At 40.0% G+C, this 18,039-nt stretch overlaps 1 protein-coding gene across 4 annotated transcripts; it reads left to right on the top strand.

Moving 5' to 3' along the window:
- Positions 1-6,920: 6,920 nt before the first annotated feature.
- Positions 6,921-17,059, top strand: LOC134213124 (uncharacterized). 4 transcript variants are annotated; one of them, XM_062691749.1, is made up of 12 exons: positions 6,921-7,078; positions 7,616-7,678; positions 7,792-7,953; positions 8,018-8,185; positions 8,244-8,338; positions 8,399-8,556; positions 14,623-14,806; positions 14,999-15,257; positions 15,320-15,576; positions 15,630-16,243; positions 16,298-16,613; positions 16,676-17,059. In XM_062691749.1, exons 3-12 carry the CDS (start codon positions 7,838-7,840, stop codon positions 16,978-16,980), a joined length of 2,472 nt encoding a protein of 823 aa, XP_062547733.1. In that variant the 5' UTR covers positions 6,921-7,078; positions 7,616-7,678; positions 7,792-7,837; the 3' UTR covers positions 16,981-17,059. The 4 variants fall into 4 exon arrangements, with proteins under 4 accessions (XP_062547733.1, XP_062547731.1, XP_062547730.1 ...); XM_062691747.1 differs by having other exon boundaries at positions 7,752-7,953; XM_062691746.1 differs by lacking the exon at positions 6,921-7,078 and adding an exon at positions 7,284-7,481 and having other exon boundaries at positions 7,752-7,953.
- The last annotated feature ends 980 nt before the right edge of the window (positions 17,060-18,039 follow it).

The raw sequence follows: 18,039 nt of genomic DNA, 5'->3' as shown, positions 1-18,039 counted from the left end.
TCAAATTAATCCACTGCGTTATTCCGAGTAGATGTACTACTTTTAAAGAAGGGATCACATTTACCATTGCCTTATCCCGAGCATACGCATTATTTGTTTTAAGGATTCATATCCTCGATTACAGTAACTTCTTAAGAAGAGATAGACCTTACATAGGACAAAAGTTTGATTTCACAAATTTTCCCATGATGCTTTCAAAGGGAATTTCTGTTCGCAATTCTTCTCCACCAAATAAATTCAGCCTACGTTCGACTATTAACCTTCTGTCTGTGCTCACAAAAACTTACGTTGTCTGTGCTCTGGGGTCAAATTATTTAAATTGAAATTGCTATAACTTTTTTATTGTTTGGCCGATTTTGGATTTTTGGGGCTGTTTCGAAAGATAATTTAATCATCTTTCAGGTCGTAGCCAAATATTGACTATTGGTGGGCGGGTACATCGCGGGGAGGGGTTTTAGAAAACAAGGGTACAAAAACAGTGATTTTTCATGATTATTTTACTTATATCCGAAAATCTTACCCATTTTGAACTGCACCTTTATTAAAAAGGTTATGCAGGAAGGCGTGTGCTTTGGCATGAGGCGTTGATAAGTTTAGAACTTGACCGCCAGGTGGTGGTATATTTGAATTCATTATTTTAGACTACTCAAGATATTCCGGTATATAGAATTCTCCTCAGTGTAAATATTCTTATCGCACAAATTTAAAATTTGTTAAAATGGCGTCTTGATCAAAGGTCGTCTAGTGGGAATGGACTGTCTTGTGACGGAAGTAATAATTGGGAATTTTACAAATAGGCGGCAAATTGGCTGATCTTTGGTTACGCATGTAGACCCAAAGGCCTTAATTCCAGGGTTTTCTTGGATGACCTAAAACATATTCTGTGAACACATTCTATTATTTGCAGCATCGCTGGAGCAGGTTGAATACAAAGAAAACTTTTGATGAACTCTACCACATGTTTGCAAAAAATGCTTCAAATCAAAATACATTAGATTTCACATGGAACAATATACTCAAATATAACAGCTCACTAGCGCCGCATCTTGGAAGAAGTGCTCATTATATAGAGCACCGCGTTGTAGTCCTGGACATCCTAAACAATGTTGCCGAATACAACTTGGGTGTAGGTATGGGAGATCTCAAGCTGAAGCAATATTTCAAATATGCAAGAATATTGCAAGTACACTAGCGCCGCCTGTTTGTATATTTCCTAATTATTTATTCCGTCACATGACAGTCCATTCCCACCAGACGAACTTTGTTGAAGACGTCATCTTCACAAATTTCAAATTTGTGCGATAAGAATATTTACAAAGAGGAAAATTCCATATATCTAAATTACTTGAGTAGTCTAAAATAATGAATTCAAATATACCGCCACCTAGCGACCAAGATCTAAACTAATTAATTCCTCATGTGAAAGCACACGCCTTCCTGCATAACCTTTTTGAAAAGTTGCAGTTCAAAATGGGTAGGATTTTCAGATATAAGTAAAATAATCATAAAAAATCACTGTTTTTGTACCCTTTTTTACGAAAACCCCTCCCCGCGATGAACCCGCTCACCTATACTCAATCTTTGGTAATGACCTGAAAGATGATTAAATTATCTTTCGAAACAGCCCCAAAAATCCAAAATCGGCCAAACAATAAAAAAGTTATAGCAATTTCAATTTGGGGTCAATTTGACCCCAGAGCACAGACAACGTAAGTTTTTTGAAAAAAGTACACTGTAGCGCATACTTTCAAGATTTTTCAAGCGAATTTGCACCTAAGAGACAGATCTCGGCGAGTTTTACCAAACTACCAAAAATTAGGAGAATCGGTTGAAAACTAAAAAAATGGCAGCCACTCAAAGTGGCCTGGGGTCATATTGACCCCAGAGCACAGACAAAAGGTTAAAAAAAATGAATAGGAAAACACTTTATTATAATATCTTTATAATTTAACAATAAGATATATAATTTAACAGTAAGGAAGATCAAAGGCATACAATACTATCGAAAGATTTGGTCATGTTCGGCATCTCCAAAGAGACACTCTGGAACAAATCTTTGAACGCTGCTCTGTTCGGGCGTCAATAGTCGATGACAATTATGTGTTTGCAAAAACTACTTTATTTTCGGGGATTTGTTACATTCGGGGAAATGTTACATTCGGGGAATTGTTACATTCGGGGAAATTGCATTCGGGGAATTGTTACATTCGGGGAAATTGCATTCGGGAAAATTGCATTCGGGGAATTGGTTTTCGGGGAATTGTCGTACAATCAATGTGATGAACATTCTTAAAAACATGCAACATCTTTCTATAAACTATTATTCTGGAATGCTTTTAGAATAGGTCATATGTGCAAAAGAAAGGCTCCGTTTGTTTTCTTTCCCTTTCGATTATTACAAAGGTATAGAAAAGTTAACTTCGGATTTCTTGTCAGAAGTGAATGAACTTATCAAACATTACTCAGGTTGATATCCTTTTGATCGTTTCAACGGCTAAAAAACTATCAAAACAAAAATCTTACTGGGACATGAAATAGAAAACTGTTTCTGCTGCCGATGAGAGCAAATTAAAAACTAATTTTGACCTTGGTTTTCGATAACGAAATATGTAATCAGTTTAATACCAGTTCGTATAATCCACATTAAGCCGGAATCAAAATAAGTAATCTATCAAGGAGACCAAAATTTGTAATCAAATTATGATTTCAATTTGATGTCGATATCAAAATATATTTTCTATTGGCCTTCATTATGATGTCAGACTTCACTCGGGAGCCTATTTATTAGCGAAAGAGAGCGTAGAAAATGAGGGCAATTTTTTTTGCACATGCGACCTATTACCAAAGCACTCTAGAATTATGTTACATGGACACGCCTATAACATGAACAAGCCTAATATACCTCTGTTCCTCAGTCACATGATAGATCATAGCTGCCATTGCACAAGACACATACACACACATTCGCAGGTAGCCAACTTCACGTGGTAATGTCCGATGTTAAGGCTCAAATTACCGTCATCCAGTCATTGAAGAGAAAGACAGCCACGTGCTCGTACCACCACCCAGTAATAAAACCACCCACCGAGGAGAAAAAGCAGTCTCCAGCTGGATGGGGGAAGTATTTTTGTTTCAAAACTACATCATCCAATAGCGAAAACATGAAAATATCCGTTGGATGCTTCATTTGGTTCTATTTCGCTTTAAGGTACACCGGGGCAAGTTGAAACGGTTTTTTCAAAGTTGAAATTCGAAATGCTGTAAAAAAAATCACCCTTTGATATATTTTGAATCCGTTTGCGGTGTTTGATAGTTCGGGCCAAAGATTATACATACATGAAACATAAGTAACCCTAACAAACTTTTTTATAAATATTTTGCACAATTAAATTATTTTTTTATAGGCATCGTTTCAACTTGCCCCGATACGCGACAGTTATTGTTGTTGTTACTTGTTATGAAGTATACTTGTGCGATGAAGAGGACTTCAATAGAGAAAGTTTGATTAGCTAGGTCACAATTCAGCGTTGTGGGACGTTCGGATTAAAAAAAATGATTCCTCTTAGTGGGACGCCCGCATGAAGAATGGAGTTATGGTCAGTCGGAGTGATCACAATTCTGCTCGGTGGTACGCCAGCATTCCAGAGTCTTTTCTTCTACGTGGATGGGGCACCCTCAAGAAGAATGGTGGATCGGATGGATCACATCTAAGCGTGATGGCGCATTCAAGAGTTTTTTCTTCCGCGTTGGAGGGGCGCCCCCAAAAATGATGGTTTTCTAGTGGATCGGATTGATTTACAAGATTTTCTTCTTCTGCGTTAGTGGGACGCTCGCAAGAGGAATGATGTTATTGCGGATCGGATGCATCACAATTCTGGGCAGAGGTATGTCCACATTCAAAAATTTCATTCTCTGCATGAGTGGGACGCTCGAAAGACAGATCCTTAATTTTATTACAGAATGGATTACTCACGTTTAAGGTGCCGGCCAGAGTAAACGCGACGCGACAGTGAAATTTAATAGTTCTTTGATAATAATAAGTATTCCATCGCGTCGCAATGCACGTTTCGTTTACTTCGGCAGGCACCTAAGAGTGTCTCAGCGAGGGTGAGATGCTTCTGAGAAGTATTGATTTATAGTGGTTCGGAACGATAATGTAAGATTTGTATGTGCATTGGTGGTAAGCTCGCATAAGAATGGTGTTATTGTAAATCCGAAAGGTCACAAGTGCTTGTTACGGAACATGGGAATGTGAGAGAGCTAGTTCCAACCAACTGACAGCCTGCACTTAAGCTCCAGGAAGTGAATACAGTGCCGCGAAGAAGCGTGTTAAATCTCCTATAAAGTCTCGTACTCGGCCAGGAATCCTCTTGGCGCGAGTTCTTTCTTCAATCCTAACCCACGAATGAAATTTTAACGCACTCTGTCAGTCCAATTAATAAGACCAATCAAAATTCGCAACACACATGGTGGGCAGGTGGGCATGTGATCACGTTGCTTATCCGTTGCGTAACGATTTCTCCCTTGTCAATCTGGTTTATCGTCTCAGTTATCACACTTGATTACAATTTTTCAACTGCCAGGAGCGCTCTACTGGGTTTTGCTGACACTAGTGGTGGCTGCCTTTTCCACAGAGAACAGACATGGAGGCTTGACCAAAATTTGGTTGAAAACGTGTGTAAAGTTCCCCTGCGCCGCCGACGCAGATTTACTGACGGGGAAGGGCCGTTTGGCCGGATACCGTTCGGCCGAACGCCATTTGGTCGAATGCCATTTGGCCGAAAGCCACTAGGTCGAAAGTTTTTTGGCCGGATATGTATATTAGAGTGGGGCGCAGTTGTATGGGAAAACGCAAACTTCGTCCGATCAAGTGAGATCAAGGTTTTTCTGAATCGTTTTGGGACCCCAATCAACTGTGCAAAATATGGGCTCGATTGGTTGCGACCTCGCATGCCGCATCGCATTTTAAGTTTACATGGAGATTAGTATGGGAAAACGTTCTTTTTTACATTTTATCTCTTAGCGGCTTCAATTTATCATCAATCACGTGACTCAATACGTTAGCATATAGCCTGGAAGATGCCGAAAGACTTTGCCGAAGAAGGTACGCAGCTGGAAGGTCTACAAAAAATGTTATTACGTTTCGAAAATTGATTGTTTAAACCATATGCAAGAAATCAATGTTTCTGCTAGCACTACCGGACAACCTGTAATTGTCAGAGGGCAAAACCCATTTTCGTTCTAGTCGGAATTTTTACTTTGTGAAATCATTCCAAATATCTCCCATTAGCTCCAAAGTCCTATAAAATCAATAATTTTGAAATAACACTCAGTTAAATTATTGCTCCACGTAGTTCGGCAGTGCTGGCAGAATAAACGATTTTTTGCGTACGGTTGGAACACTCAATCTTTGAAGCGTTATAACTTTTTTCGTGGACGTTCCAGCAACGTGCCTTCTTCAGCAAAGTTGTTCGGCATCCTTTGGGTTATACTTTAACGTAATATGCCACTTGGTTTACGATGAACTGAAACCTCTAGTAGTAGAAATGCAAAAATATACGTTCTCCCGTACTAATTTCCATACAAACTTCAAAAGCGATGCGGAAAGCGAGGAAGCAACCAATCGGTCCCAAATTCTGCACAGTTGTTCAGGACCCAGAATGGCTTCGAAAAACCATTGATTTGAAAAAATGACCATGACGCCCCACTCTAATGTATATCATTTGGCTAAACAGACCATTAGGCCAAAAGGGTCATTTGGCTGAAACGGTCATTTGGCTGAAAGGGTCATTTGGCCGAAATGGTCATCTGGCTGAAAGGGTCATTTGGCCAATAGGCCATTTGGCCGAAAGGGCCATTTGTCCGGAAGGGTTATTTGGCCGAAAGGGTCGTTTAGCCGAATAGGACATTTGAGAAGTGAGAAATTAGGAGTGATAAGAGAGTCATCTCAATTCTCATTGCTCACTCTCACTCCTCATTTCTCACTGTAAAAAATGAGAAGCACGAAGTGAGTAGTGAGACGTCTCACTATTTACTTCGAGCTTCTTAGTTTTTACAGTGAGAAGTGAAAAATGAAGAGTGAGGAGTGAGACGTCTTACTGCTCACTTCGCGCTTCTCATTTTTTACAGTAAGTAGTTAGAAATGAGGAGTGAGAAGTAAGACGTCTTACTTTCCACTCCTCATTTCTCACTTCTCACAGTGGAAAGTGAGTAGTGCATTGTGGGTAGTGAAACGTCTCACTACCAGGGTTTGAATTCAAAGGAGAATGAGAAAATCTCTCACTTATCATGTCTGTATACACTCTCGATAGGTAGCATACCGTGAGAGACGTTTTTCGATAGCTGTTACGATAATGAACTGATTCGGGGCTACAACCCATGATGAATTTCGTTTAATAATCCCCAATTGCGGGGAGCACCGGTTCTGATGATGCATTTTAACTTGTTTTACACAGCTAGGCGAGAATAACGCGTTTTATCAAACCCTCTCAGTGGGGGCGGCCTATCCAAATCAGTTTTTTTCCTACTTGTATACCAGTAATCTTTGAGTTTCTTAAAGAAACGTAACAACAGTTTTCTCAGGAATATTTGCTGTAAGTTTCTGCAGGAGTTCTTCCAGAGGTTCTTTCCCACTGTTTACATCGATGAAATTCACTTCCAGCCGTTAGTCCAATTTGTCACACTCTTCAAAATTGACTAATGAATTAGTGAATGAACAAGTTGACAAACAACAAGAAAGTACCACAAGCAATGCCCAATACTGAACAAGTTAAGCATCGCAACCTTAGAACAAATCTCGGTATCGTGAGAAACGAAACATTAATATGCTAAACGATTCATTGCTGCTTTGCTAAGTGATGTGCTAAAGCCGATGGCTGACAACAGCATCAGTATAAGCACCCCGCTAATCCAAGCTGAATTGCGTGTTTCCTGTACAGCGACACAAGTATTAGCATGATCGGGTTACCGCGTGTGCTCATTTGATTCTAGCAACATCTCCTGGTGTATACTCAATATTCAATATTTTCCAAAACAAAAATAATATAAATGAGAAACTTGGGTGAGATCGGATAGTAAGGTATGTAAAATACTACAATATAAGAAAACGAACAAGCTAATAATAGTGTGCTGCCGAAATAGAATATACCCTGTACAGGTAAACTTGATCTTCCGATGAGGAGTATTTTTATGTGGTTGAGAACCCGATGTTGAATACAGTTGTCTAAGTAAAAGTACTTAGACAACTGCATTCGGCATCGGGTTCTCAATAACGTAGAATACTCCTCATCGGAAGATCAGGTTTATTATACTTTAATGAGATTCGATTTAAGCAATTCATTCACAAGTTACACGCCGATAAAACCAGTTTAACTAATGATAGCTCAGTTTGCAATTGTTTCGCATGTCTCTGATGATGGAGATCGCTAGTTGGAAAAGTAAAGTGTGGTATATATTTATATTTGGCAGTGTACTGTTTTACGGTAAGGTATTCAGTGTTTTATCTTCCAAATGACAAAATAATAAAAATCTGTATTAAATAAAGTGCCAAACCTTTAAATTAGGCACTGATTGAATTGCACCCAACAAACTCCAGGATGATTCTTTTTCATTTTAGTACATGCAGAAAGACACCCTGGCGAGTCATTGTTTCTTCCAGATGAGCGAACTTCTTTAGATGGTAAGTTTTTAAACCTGTTAAATTACTTGAATCTTCTACCAAAACTTGAAATCTCATCCATCCAACATATAAGACTGTCATCTGCGTTACTACAAATTCGGTACATATGGCAGGGGTGGAATTGGCGGATTTCCAGCAAAACAGTTCGAATTCGCTCATATGGGTGCAATCGGATGGACCCAAGCAGAAGACGGCAAGACCCTGTGGAAGTGTGGAGGATCTCTTATTTGGAATAACTTTGTTCTAACGGCGGCTCATTGCGTGGTTGATTCGCGGTAGGTTCTTTATTATATGTCCCTAATGATATTGTTGAACATAAGCAATGTGCACCATCGACAGGAATGTCTCTCCGGATGTGGTTCGGTTCGGAGATTTGGATATTTTCTCCACGGCGGGTGATGAGTTTGCTCAACAAATAAAAATAGAGGAAATTATTCGACATACGGGTCATAGGTTTGCGAGTCATTACAACGATGTGGCATTACTACGATTGGAGAGGAGTGTGCAGTGGGTTACATAAAGTAAGTGTGTTTGAATATTGAAACGACATTCCAAAAAATTTCAGAATCAACGAAGCGGTAATTCCAGCTTGTTTATGGCTAGACGAAGAAGTGTGGTTCAAACGGGTACATGCCACTGGATGGGGTAATGTTGGCTTTGGTAGGAATCTCATGCATTCTTTCAATAGTTTTTTCGTTAGTTAATATTATCATCTTGTAGTTGGAAAACAATCACCGGTGTTGTTGAAGATGGAGCTTTCTCCGATGTCCCATGACGCATGTAGTAAGGTGTATAATAATACTAGCACTAGGAAGCTAAGCCGGGGATTAGTGGATCATCATATCTGCGCATTTAGCCCCAAAGCAGACACATGTGAGGTAAAACAAAGGCATTTCAAATCTCAGGCACTCTTAGAGTAAAATCAGCAGTGATTCAAATCGTTCGGGGCTGTCAGTTTGGAATGAAACTCAATCACTACTGATTTCACTCTTAGTCTCAGAAAATGCATACTGCCACTCGGGGTGACATTGGCCCGAACACGGTAAACATAATTTCTAATGAATCGATTAGAAGTAAGAGGTAAATTTTTAGTTCAAGCTCTATACCATTATATACAGTCAACTTTCACTGACCTGCTTATTACTGAAGAGTTCAGTACTATTACATGTTTCGTACTTTACTCGACGTCAACTTGGTGGAATTAAATAAAATAATACTAAACTCGTCTTATGACAGGTGAAGACATTCCATGAAAAAGCTTCATAATTTTCTGAACTTTCACTCGTTGACCTAAGCTTGTAGTACATTCGTTAGTTGGGTTGAGAATTTGTATGTCAAACAACTGTGAGAAATACAATTTCATGATCACATTTGTTTTTTTATCTATCATTTATTTGGTAGGCTCATTTGCCGTGAAGCGTTACGGAGCCGGAACACATTTGTTTTTGTTGGTCTCTGAAATGGGACTGGCAAAAGGGAAAAATGTAACGTCATCTGCTTCCAAGCAATCGCTGTCACAAACTGTCAGATGTATCTAGCAGCTTTTTGTGTGAAAGTATTGGATGGTATTGGTATCCCATATAACGTGTTTCGTAAGATTTTTGTTTTGCAAAGACTTTTTCGCCTTGAAAAGTATTTCAACATAGCCAGGCAATTTAATATTAATCAGTTGCGAATAACGTGTTTTATTCCCGATATTAAAATTATGGGCGCGGAACAGACAAAACTCGATTTTTCGGAAGAAGATCGAGACCGTGAAGAGACGGAGGAACTGTACCGCGCTAATAACGCACGAAAGTTCTATGAGAAGTTGAACCGTTTACGTAAGGGCCACGTGCCACAGCCCGATATGTGTAAGGACATAAACGGGAACCTTCTTACAAACGAGCGTGAGGTGATCCAAAGGAGGCGGCAGCACTACGAAGAGCACCTGAATTGCGATATGGCAGGCAACGGTGGCGGTATGGGAATGAACCTAGAAGCATGCGCGCAGGACATGCGACTTCCGGCTACGAATCTCCAGGAAATACAGGAGGAGCTCGGCCGACTGAAAAACAACAAAGCCCCGTGGAGTTGACCAACTGCCAGGAAAGCTGTTCAAACACGGTGGTGAGGCACTGGCTAGAGCGCTGCACTGGGTGATTACCAAGGCTTGGGAGGATGAGGTTCTGCCGCAGGAGTGGATGGAAGGTGTCGTGTGTCTCATCTACAAAAAGGGCGATAAGCTGGATTGTAGCAACTACCGCGCAATCACATTGCTGAACGCCGCCTACAAGGTACTCTCCCAAATTTTATGCCGCAGATAACCACCAATTGAAAGACGGTGAACGCTCTACCACAGACCAGGTGTTCGCCGTACGTCAGGTATTGCAGAAATGCCGCGAATACAACGTGCCCACACATCATCTATTTATCGACTTCAAAGCCGCATATGATACAATCGATCGGGACCAGCTATGGCAGCTAATGCACGAAAACGGATTTCCGGATAAACTGCTACGGTTTGTGGGGTTTGAGTAAGTTACCATCAGCGTGTGATTATACATTAACACCTCAGCGTATCGATCAGTGCGCAGCAAGCCATGACTGGGCCTCTTCTGGTCAGGTCTCCGTGGCGTGCACACGGAAAATCACAAAGCGTGTCTGGAAGACCGCTGGAAAATGGATTGTGGTTTGGAAAATCACAAAGCGCGCCTGGAAGACCGCTGGAAATTGGATTGTGGTTTGAAAAATCACAAAGCGCGTCTGGAAGAACGCTGCAAAATGGATTGTGGTTTGGAAAATCACAAAGCGTGTCTGGAAGACCTCTGGAAAATGGATTGTGGTTTGGAAAATCACAAAGCGTGTCTGGAAGACCTCTGGAAAATGGATTGTGGTTTGAAAAATTACAAATCGCGTCTGGAAGACCGCTGGAAAATGGATTGTGGTTTGGAAAATCACAAAGGGCGTCTGGAACACCGCTGGAAAATGGATTGTGGTTTAGAAAATCACAAATCGCGCCTGGAAGACAGCTGGAAAATGGATTGTGGTTTGAAAAATCACAAAGCGCGTCTGGAAGACCGCTGGAAAATGGATTGTGGTTTGGAAAATCACAAAACGCGTCTGGAAGACCGTTGGAAAATGGATTGTGGTTTGAAAAATCACAAAGCGCGTCTGTAAGACCGCTGGAAAATGGATTGTGGTTTGGAAAATCACAAAGCGCGCCTGGAAGAGCTGAAAAATGGTTTGTGGTTTGGAAAATCACAAAGCATGGGATACCTCTGGTTTATAGTTTGCAATACCACAAGTCGTGTCTGGGAGACTGCCGTGAAAAAAAGTTGACAATCTAGAAAATCCCAAGGTTAAAATAAATTTAGTTTGAAATGTATAACTTAGTGACTTTAGTGTACATGAGACTATCAGTTAAGCTAGTTCTATCGAAATCTGAGAGATACATATGGAGATCTATCGTATGCTACAAAGTTGTTTGGAAGGCTTAATATGTTACCTTGATGTTTATTTTGGAATTTACTGACTTAGTAGTCGTAGCGGAATTACCCGTTGGATATCCAACATTCACGAAGCTCGAAAAACGTTGCCAGCATTAAGCAGTTTGGAGTTATTGGCTAATATTACTGGTTAACATAAGTCTAAAATTTAGGTATATACTTATGCTATCTCATTTAAGTATGATATCTCTGCGAAATTTTAGATAAATATCATATCCTAGACCAGATGTTCCCAAACTATTTGTACATGCGACCCACCAAGCAGAATCGCATATTGCTTGCGACCCTCCCACATTGGTTTTTAGAATTTGGATAAAAATAAGTTCGCGTTAGGTTGAACAAACCATTATTGATTGCTTTATATCCCATCATTATATTACTTTGAATGGATTGGAAATGATTTGGAATTCGAACGGATTTAGATAGGATTTGAATTAGATTTTCGTTGGATTTGATTGGAATGGATTTGAATTGGATATGAATTGGATTTGGATTTGATTTTGGTTGGATTTGGATTGGATTTGGTACCAAACTGACTATCTACAAAACGCTTATTAGGCTTATTAGGTAGTTCTCTACGGACACGATACCTGGACGGTGCTCGTGGAGGACTCGTGGCGCACTGGGAGTTTTCGAAAGGAAAGTGCTGCGTACCATATATGGTGGGGTGCAGATGGCAGACGGTACATGGAGGAGACGAATGAACCACGAGTTGCATCAGCTGTTGGGAGAACCATCCATCGTTCACACCGCGAAAATCGGAAGACTGCGGTGTGCCCGGCACGTAGCCAGAATGTCGGACAGTAATCCGGTAAAAATGGTTCTCGACAACGATCCGACGGGAACAAGAAGGCGAGTTGTACAGCGGGCAAGGTGGATCGATCAGGTGTAGGACGATTTGCGGACTCTCCGCAGACTGCGTGGTTGTCGAAGTGCAGCCATGGACTGAATGGAGAAGACTTTTATGAAATGCACAGGCCACTCCGGCCTTAGTCTGGTAATAAATAAATTAATTAATTAAAATCATGGAAATAATTGTTAACTTATTCGCGAATTGAAAACAATAAGAAGCATACTTACGGACAAGCCTTCAGGAATCCAAAACAAACTGGCACAGTTTTTTTTTTATTATTTCACGCATGCTGCGACCGCTGCGATGCAGCAAAGCTGGAATAATAAAATGACGTTCGTAGCTTCCATATTGAGTGGGGTGCCCTTGAAAACGCGAGTGAAATTTGGTTTGGATTCCGGGAGGCTTGTCCTTAAATGAGACAGTTGAAAATGAATTGTCTACTGAAAACAAGAATAAGGTTGGTTGCAATTATAGTTCTGAAATCGACTTCCCCTTTTAACAAGCAGAGGTTGTTTGTGGTTTATCACCCCAGAATGGCATCAGCTGGAAGTGGCACTTGCAACGGAAGAACAGTTTGGTGTAGCATCTCTTGAGGATAGCTGGAGAGACATTCGATTTGTCATAGGTGGCACCACTGCATTACGGACCAGAGAAATGACCAGTATGACGGCTAATGTGAGCTGTTAGTGGAGGAGAAGAATTCTGTATCGGCGAGATAGCTGCACACCACACGAGGGCGAACTCGAAACTCGATTTTCCAAAGGAGTAAATGCCAGCATGAAAATCGAGACCGTAAAAAGACTGTGTAGCGTTAATAACGCATGATAGTTATATGGGAAGTTAAACCACGTATGGGCCACGTTCCACAGCCTAACTTGTTCAAAGACATAAAGGGGAACCTTGTTACGAAAGAGTGTGAGCTGATCCAATGTGGGCTTCGTACACACTTACCTCATTTCACCGTATTCGGTAAATTTTACCGAAATCTCAACAGCAGAACTGTTTGGTAATTTATTTTACAGATTTTTTGTAATTTTTTCCATTGCTCAACTGTCAAAATCACCGAAAATCAGTTAAATTTTTTACCGAACAGTTCTGCTGTTGAGATTTCGGTAAAATTTTACCGAATTCGGCGATTTATTTTAAGTGTGTAGTCATGTGGTTAGTGACGTCAATCTCCTAGAGCATGCCATGAAGTGTGGGTTTTATTCCGTCTCTGGTAAGGAGAAAACTATTCGTGATGTGAAAAATTCTCCACTGATCCACTGGGTGTTGTGTAAGTGTCCTGTCCGTTGTCTCATGCTAAGATGTTAGTATTTAGTCTGTACGACCTCTGGTCGAAGACGGTTTTGTCTTTTTCAATGGCGGCAGTATTCTGAATAGCACCTGAATGGTAATGTGGCACACAACGAAGACGGATGGTGCCGGACCCGAGATCATGCACGCTGGACATTCGTTTTCCAACGCTAGATCTCCAGGAATCCCCAGGAGAAGATTGGTCGGCTTAAAAAAACTAAACATCTATTAAGTGATGAACTTTCCATCAAGAAAAAATTACTATAATAAAGCAAAAAAACTAAACTCCTGGATAAATACCTAGATTTGGAAGGATTAGGTTCTGTCAGTGGAGCGGATCGGTTGGAAAATGTCGTGTGTCCCATCTACAAAAATAACGACTAGCTGAATTGTACCAACTACCGCATCATCAAATAGCTGAAGGCCACGGTACTCTCCACGCCGTCGACAAACATCAATTGTTGAGAGTTTGTTGAGTAGTTCAGGCGGGATTTATGTCAAACTCTCTACCGCGGACAAGATGGTCGACGTACGTCCAATATTGCAGAAGTGCCGCGATTATAACGTGAGTAATAAATCATCTATGCATCGACTTCAAAGCAGCATAACCAGTTATACTGTGTTGAACTTAATTTTAAAATAAAAAAAACACCTAAATAAAGATTTAAAAAAAGAAACATGCTATGGTAGTTAATGCACGAATACGGATTTCTGGCTAAATTGACACGGTTGGAGGGACGATAGATTGGGTGCGTAATGTGGGTCATTCGAGTCAGGGGCATTTCGAGTCCCTTTGATACGCGCCGAGGGGTAATATAAATGGCAGTGATTTACGCGAGTGGTACGATTCTCACGAAGTCAGTTCAGCAATTTAATTTTAGCGAGGACCAACTAAGACGAAGTTCCTGATAAAGACTGAGGTCTGAGGTAGATCGAGTGTTGTGAGTGTTGAGGTAGAACTTTATCGAGATGGCTTGAAATTGTAGAAGAATTTGTTGACTATTGAACGTTTGTGACGTGTGATAAATAGGATTTTCGTGAAATACCCGAAAATTGTATAACGCTCAATAACGCTGCACTTTTTAGCCATTCCCTTTAACCAGTTAAATTATTACTTTCACATTGAAATTTTAATTTGAAAAAAATATGATTTGATGAGTAATAAATATGTTTTAAGAAACGAGAAAAAATTTTTTTTTCGGCCCTGCAATGTCACCTCTGATGAAGTTGAACCGATTTTTTTTTTATAATTTGGTATCAATAATTTGGTAATCGTATTTTCGTTTTGGAATTCTTTTACCCATAAGGGTGATTCAGGTGGACCGCTTCAAGTCAAATTAATGCACAACATGCGTGAAACCCCGTTCATCATCGGTGTCACCTCTTTTGGTTTGATCTGTGGAACGTCGACCCCAGGTGTCTACACTCGTGTTGCCAGTTATCATAAATGGATTATCGAGACCATGCGAGATCGCGGTGCAGCAGTCGATGGTAATGTAGAGTAACAATTGTTGTTTTATATTCCAGAGTCTTCCATAGCTTATCAGTACGATGTATAGCTAGGTACCAGACCATGTTCAATATGGGGGGAGTTCGAATTGCGTAGATTGAGAGATGCAGTTTGGAAATGATGCTACTGGAATTGATATATTTTTTATACTAAGAATCTCCTTCCATTTTTAGAGAACACATTCAATTCAACAAACTGCGTCCACAGGTATGCCACTTACCGTGAATTCTATGAAGGAGTTGTGGTGAGCAAGGAAAAAAATGGAAATGTAGAATTGAATACTTTCAATTATATGTTCGAATGGCAACCGTCCATACCGTGGGAACTGGCCAAACTCGGATGGCCCACAGGTGATGGTTCCAATAATTGTGTTGGAGTGATCGTCGATGAGAATACGGTTCTAACGTTGGCGGAGTGTGTAAAATTCGATGGGTATGGTGGGTTCAACAAAGCTCAACAAATAATATGATACGATTCAATTATATTTTTTCCAGCGTTGCAGTTACTCAGATAATACACCCGACAGTAGTAAATATTTCGAATATTTACATACATCCAGAATATAAGGAAGGATCGAGTTATAACAATATTGCGGTTTTGAAGTTGGAATCATTATTGCTCTTCGGTTATGGAATTGCGCCTACATGTATCTGGGTTGAAAAAGAGTGGCCCTTCGGTGATGCTTTGGTACTTGGATTTGGAAGGAAAGATTTAGTTGAACCGCTGTATCCTAAAGGAGAAATCATAATTGGTACCTTACTATTTTTAGTATGTGATTTACTTCTTGCCAACATACATTTTTAGATCCCACTTACGGTTATCTCTCCTTGACAAACATGTTAAGAAATAGCTCTTCTTGCATGGTCGGTGATCGCGAAATGTCCAAGGTTCAACATGGAATAGCACAGGAGCATGTATGCGTAGGATATGATTCTTATATTGTTCCAGAAATGTGTAATTTGGTTCACGGAGCGTCTGTTGAACAGTATATGAGTAGGAATGAAATTGAATACACTTTTACTTTAGCTTTGTCCCAGTTTGGACGAGATTGTGGCTTTGGAGAACACATGATCGCAACTCGTTTGGCCAGCCATGTGGAATGGCTGAAAACAATTCTTATACCAAACAGTCGGAGTTCCGCCAGCACGGTACAATTTTTGGATTACGATCTTGTTGAAAACGACGAATGTGAGGTTGACTCAGATATGCCAGGGAAATGTGTCAATATTGCAGAATGCTTGGATTACTGGAATCGGATCGCCTTCGATGGTAAAATGATATTCTGTTCCAGCAAAAATGTGATTTGTTGTCCAACTAGTTTGCTCGAAAACAAAAATACGAAACATGAGGAGACAGATTTAGAGCACTGTTCGAGTTTGCAACGTAACTTGATGCCACATGACAGGAATGGATCATTAGTAAAACTCGAAAAAATTGCTTTGAGGAATTAACTAATTGTGTTTTATTTCTAGGTTCAAATTGGATTCGACATAGAAGAGTGGTATGATTTTCGATGCATGGGATCCATAATCACTGCACAACTTGTTTTGACTACGGCAAGTTGCCTTGGAGATGATGTCCCAGTGGTAGTACAACTATCAGTCAATGAAACGATCGTCCCAATAGAGTCGATCAGTTTACACGAAGATTATAACACAACACACACATATGATGACATAGCTGTTATTAGATTGATCGAACCACTAATATGGAACTCGTATCTGTTTCCCATATGCCTTTGGACCAATCAATCGCATACGCCTCTGGTTATGAGATTAAACTATCTTGGTATGTTTTATACCTTTACAAACATCTCTTCGTTCGATGATTACATTTCATGGTCGTTACAGATGAAGACGCATTCACATTTAGATTCATGATGCCTCAGTACAACACGGACTGCCAACGGATAAATCCATTCCAATTGCAAAGATCGCAACTGTGTGCTAGGGAACCATACTTTACGAATACGTGCGCCAGAGCTGGAGACGCGTTGCAATCGGACGGCGAAGATGGCACTTTCTATTTGGTGGGATTGGCCCAATCTAGCGATGATTGTGATTCTCAACAGTATATCACCTTGACAAGGGTTTCTAAGCAGCTGGATTGGATTAGGCAAACCCTGAATCCGGAATATTGGAATTTTTCTTCTTAACATAATATTTTGCTCGTAAAAACGGTGTAGCATCTTGCTTGTAGTAAAGAAAAAATGTCAATAAATTTGATAAATTGGATATCAGTATACAGTGTCTTGTAATTTCATGCTGGTATGGTATGTTACTGACTCTCTCCTTCTCGTAAAACTGTTTGTATGGATGATTCAATTAATTTGTATGAATCGCTTCAGCTAACCACTTTGTGAGCATAATTTTTTTATTGAAAAATAATATTTACAAAATCCTCATTAATCCACCTAGCGGTGATGGTGCCTTTCTCGTGCAAATAAAAAAATGTATTTTGTCCATAATTTTCGAGCCCATAGTCCGATCTGCGTCGAATGCAATCTGCAAGCAAATCGTTTAAGGATAAGTGTATGTATTTCCATTCTATCTCCCACTGTCCGGGAGTGCTTTTATGGAAGAAACATGCCTTTATCTATTTTTGATATTTTTTATATCCATAGATAAAAACATTTTTGGCCCAGGAGATAGAAGGTGATAGCTCTACTGTGCATCCAAAGACCCTATAACAAGAAGCTCAGACCACATCTTGAGGTAATTTTCAGCACAGCAAGCCCCACATAAATACACTCAGATATCAAAGGGATATTTGCAATAAATAAATACTTTCGGAATCAAGATTGATATCAATGGCATACATCATAAATATACATCTTTGATCCTGGTGCGTGTTTAGTGAAATGTTTTATACATATATATAGCAAGCTTGGAACGAACTCACCGTATTTGAAACATGAAAGATATGTTATTTCTGATTACTAATTGACGTCAAACTCCACTTAGATCAGCAACTCCAGCTTTAGACCTGTTTTTTTTTAATACGCAAGAACTCCAGCCTCTTTCCAATCCTCCAGAATTCATCGTGACATCTGATCCAATTGCAATTTTTCATGATCCAGTGGAAAACATCCTCGACATACCTCCTTGAGAATCAACGAATCTCAGATATATTGAGTAGATAATTGTGCGGGAAACTTGAGTAATTTTCAGAGTTTTATTTTCTGTAGGGATATTTAGAGCGACGTATAAATGTA

The sequence above is a fragment of the Armigeres subalbatus genome, chromosome 2 (genome assembly GCF_024139115.2).
Source record: "Armigeres subalbatus isolate Guangzhou_Male chromosome 2, GZ_Asu_2, whole genome shotgun sequence".
Classification (NCBI taxonomy): Eukaryota; Metazoa; Arthropoda; class Insecta; order Diptera; family Culicidae; genus Armigeres; species Armigeres subalbatus.
This window is presented reverse-complemented; position numbering and strand designations above follow the sequence as displayed.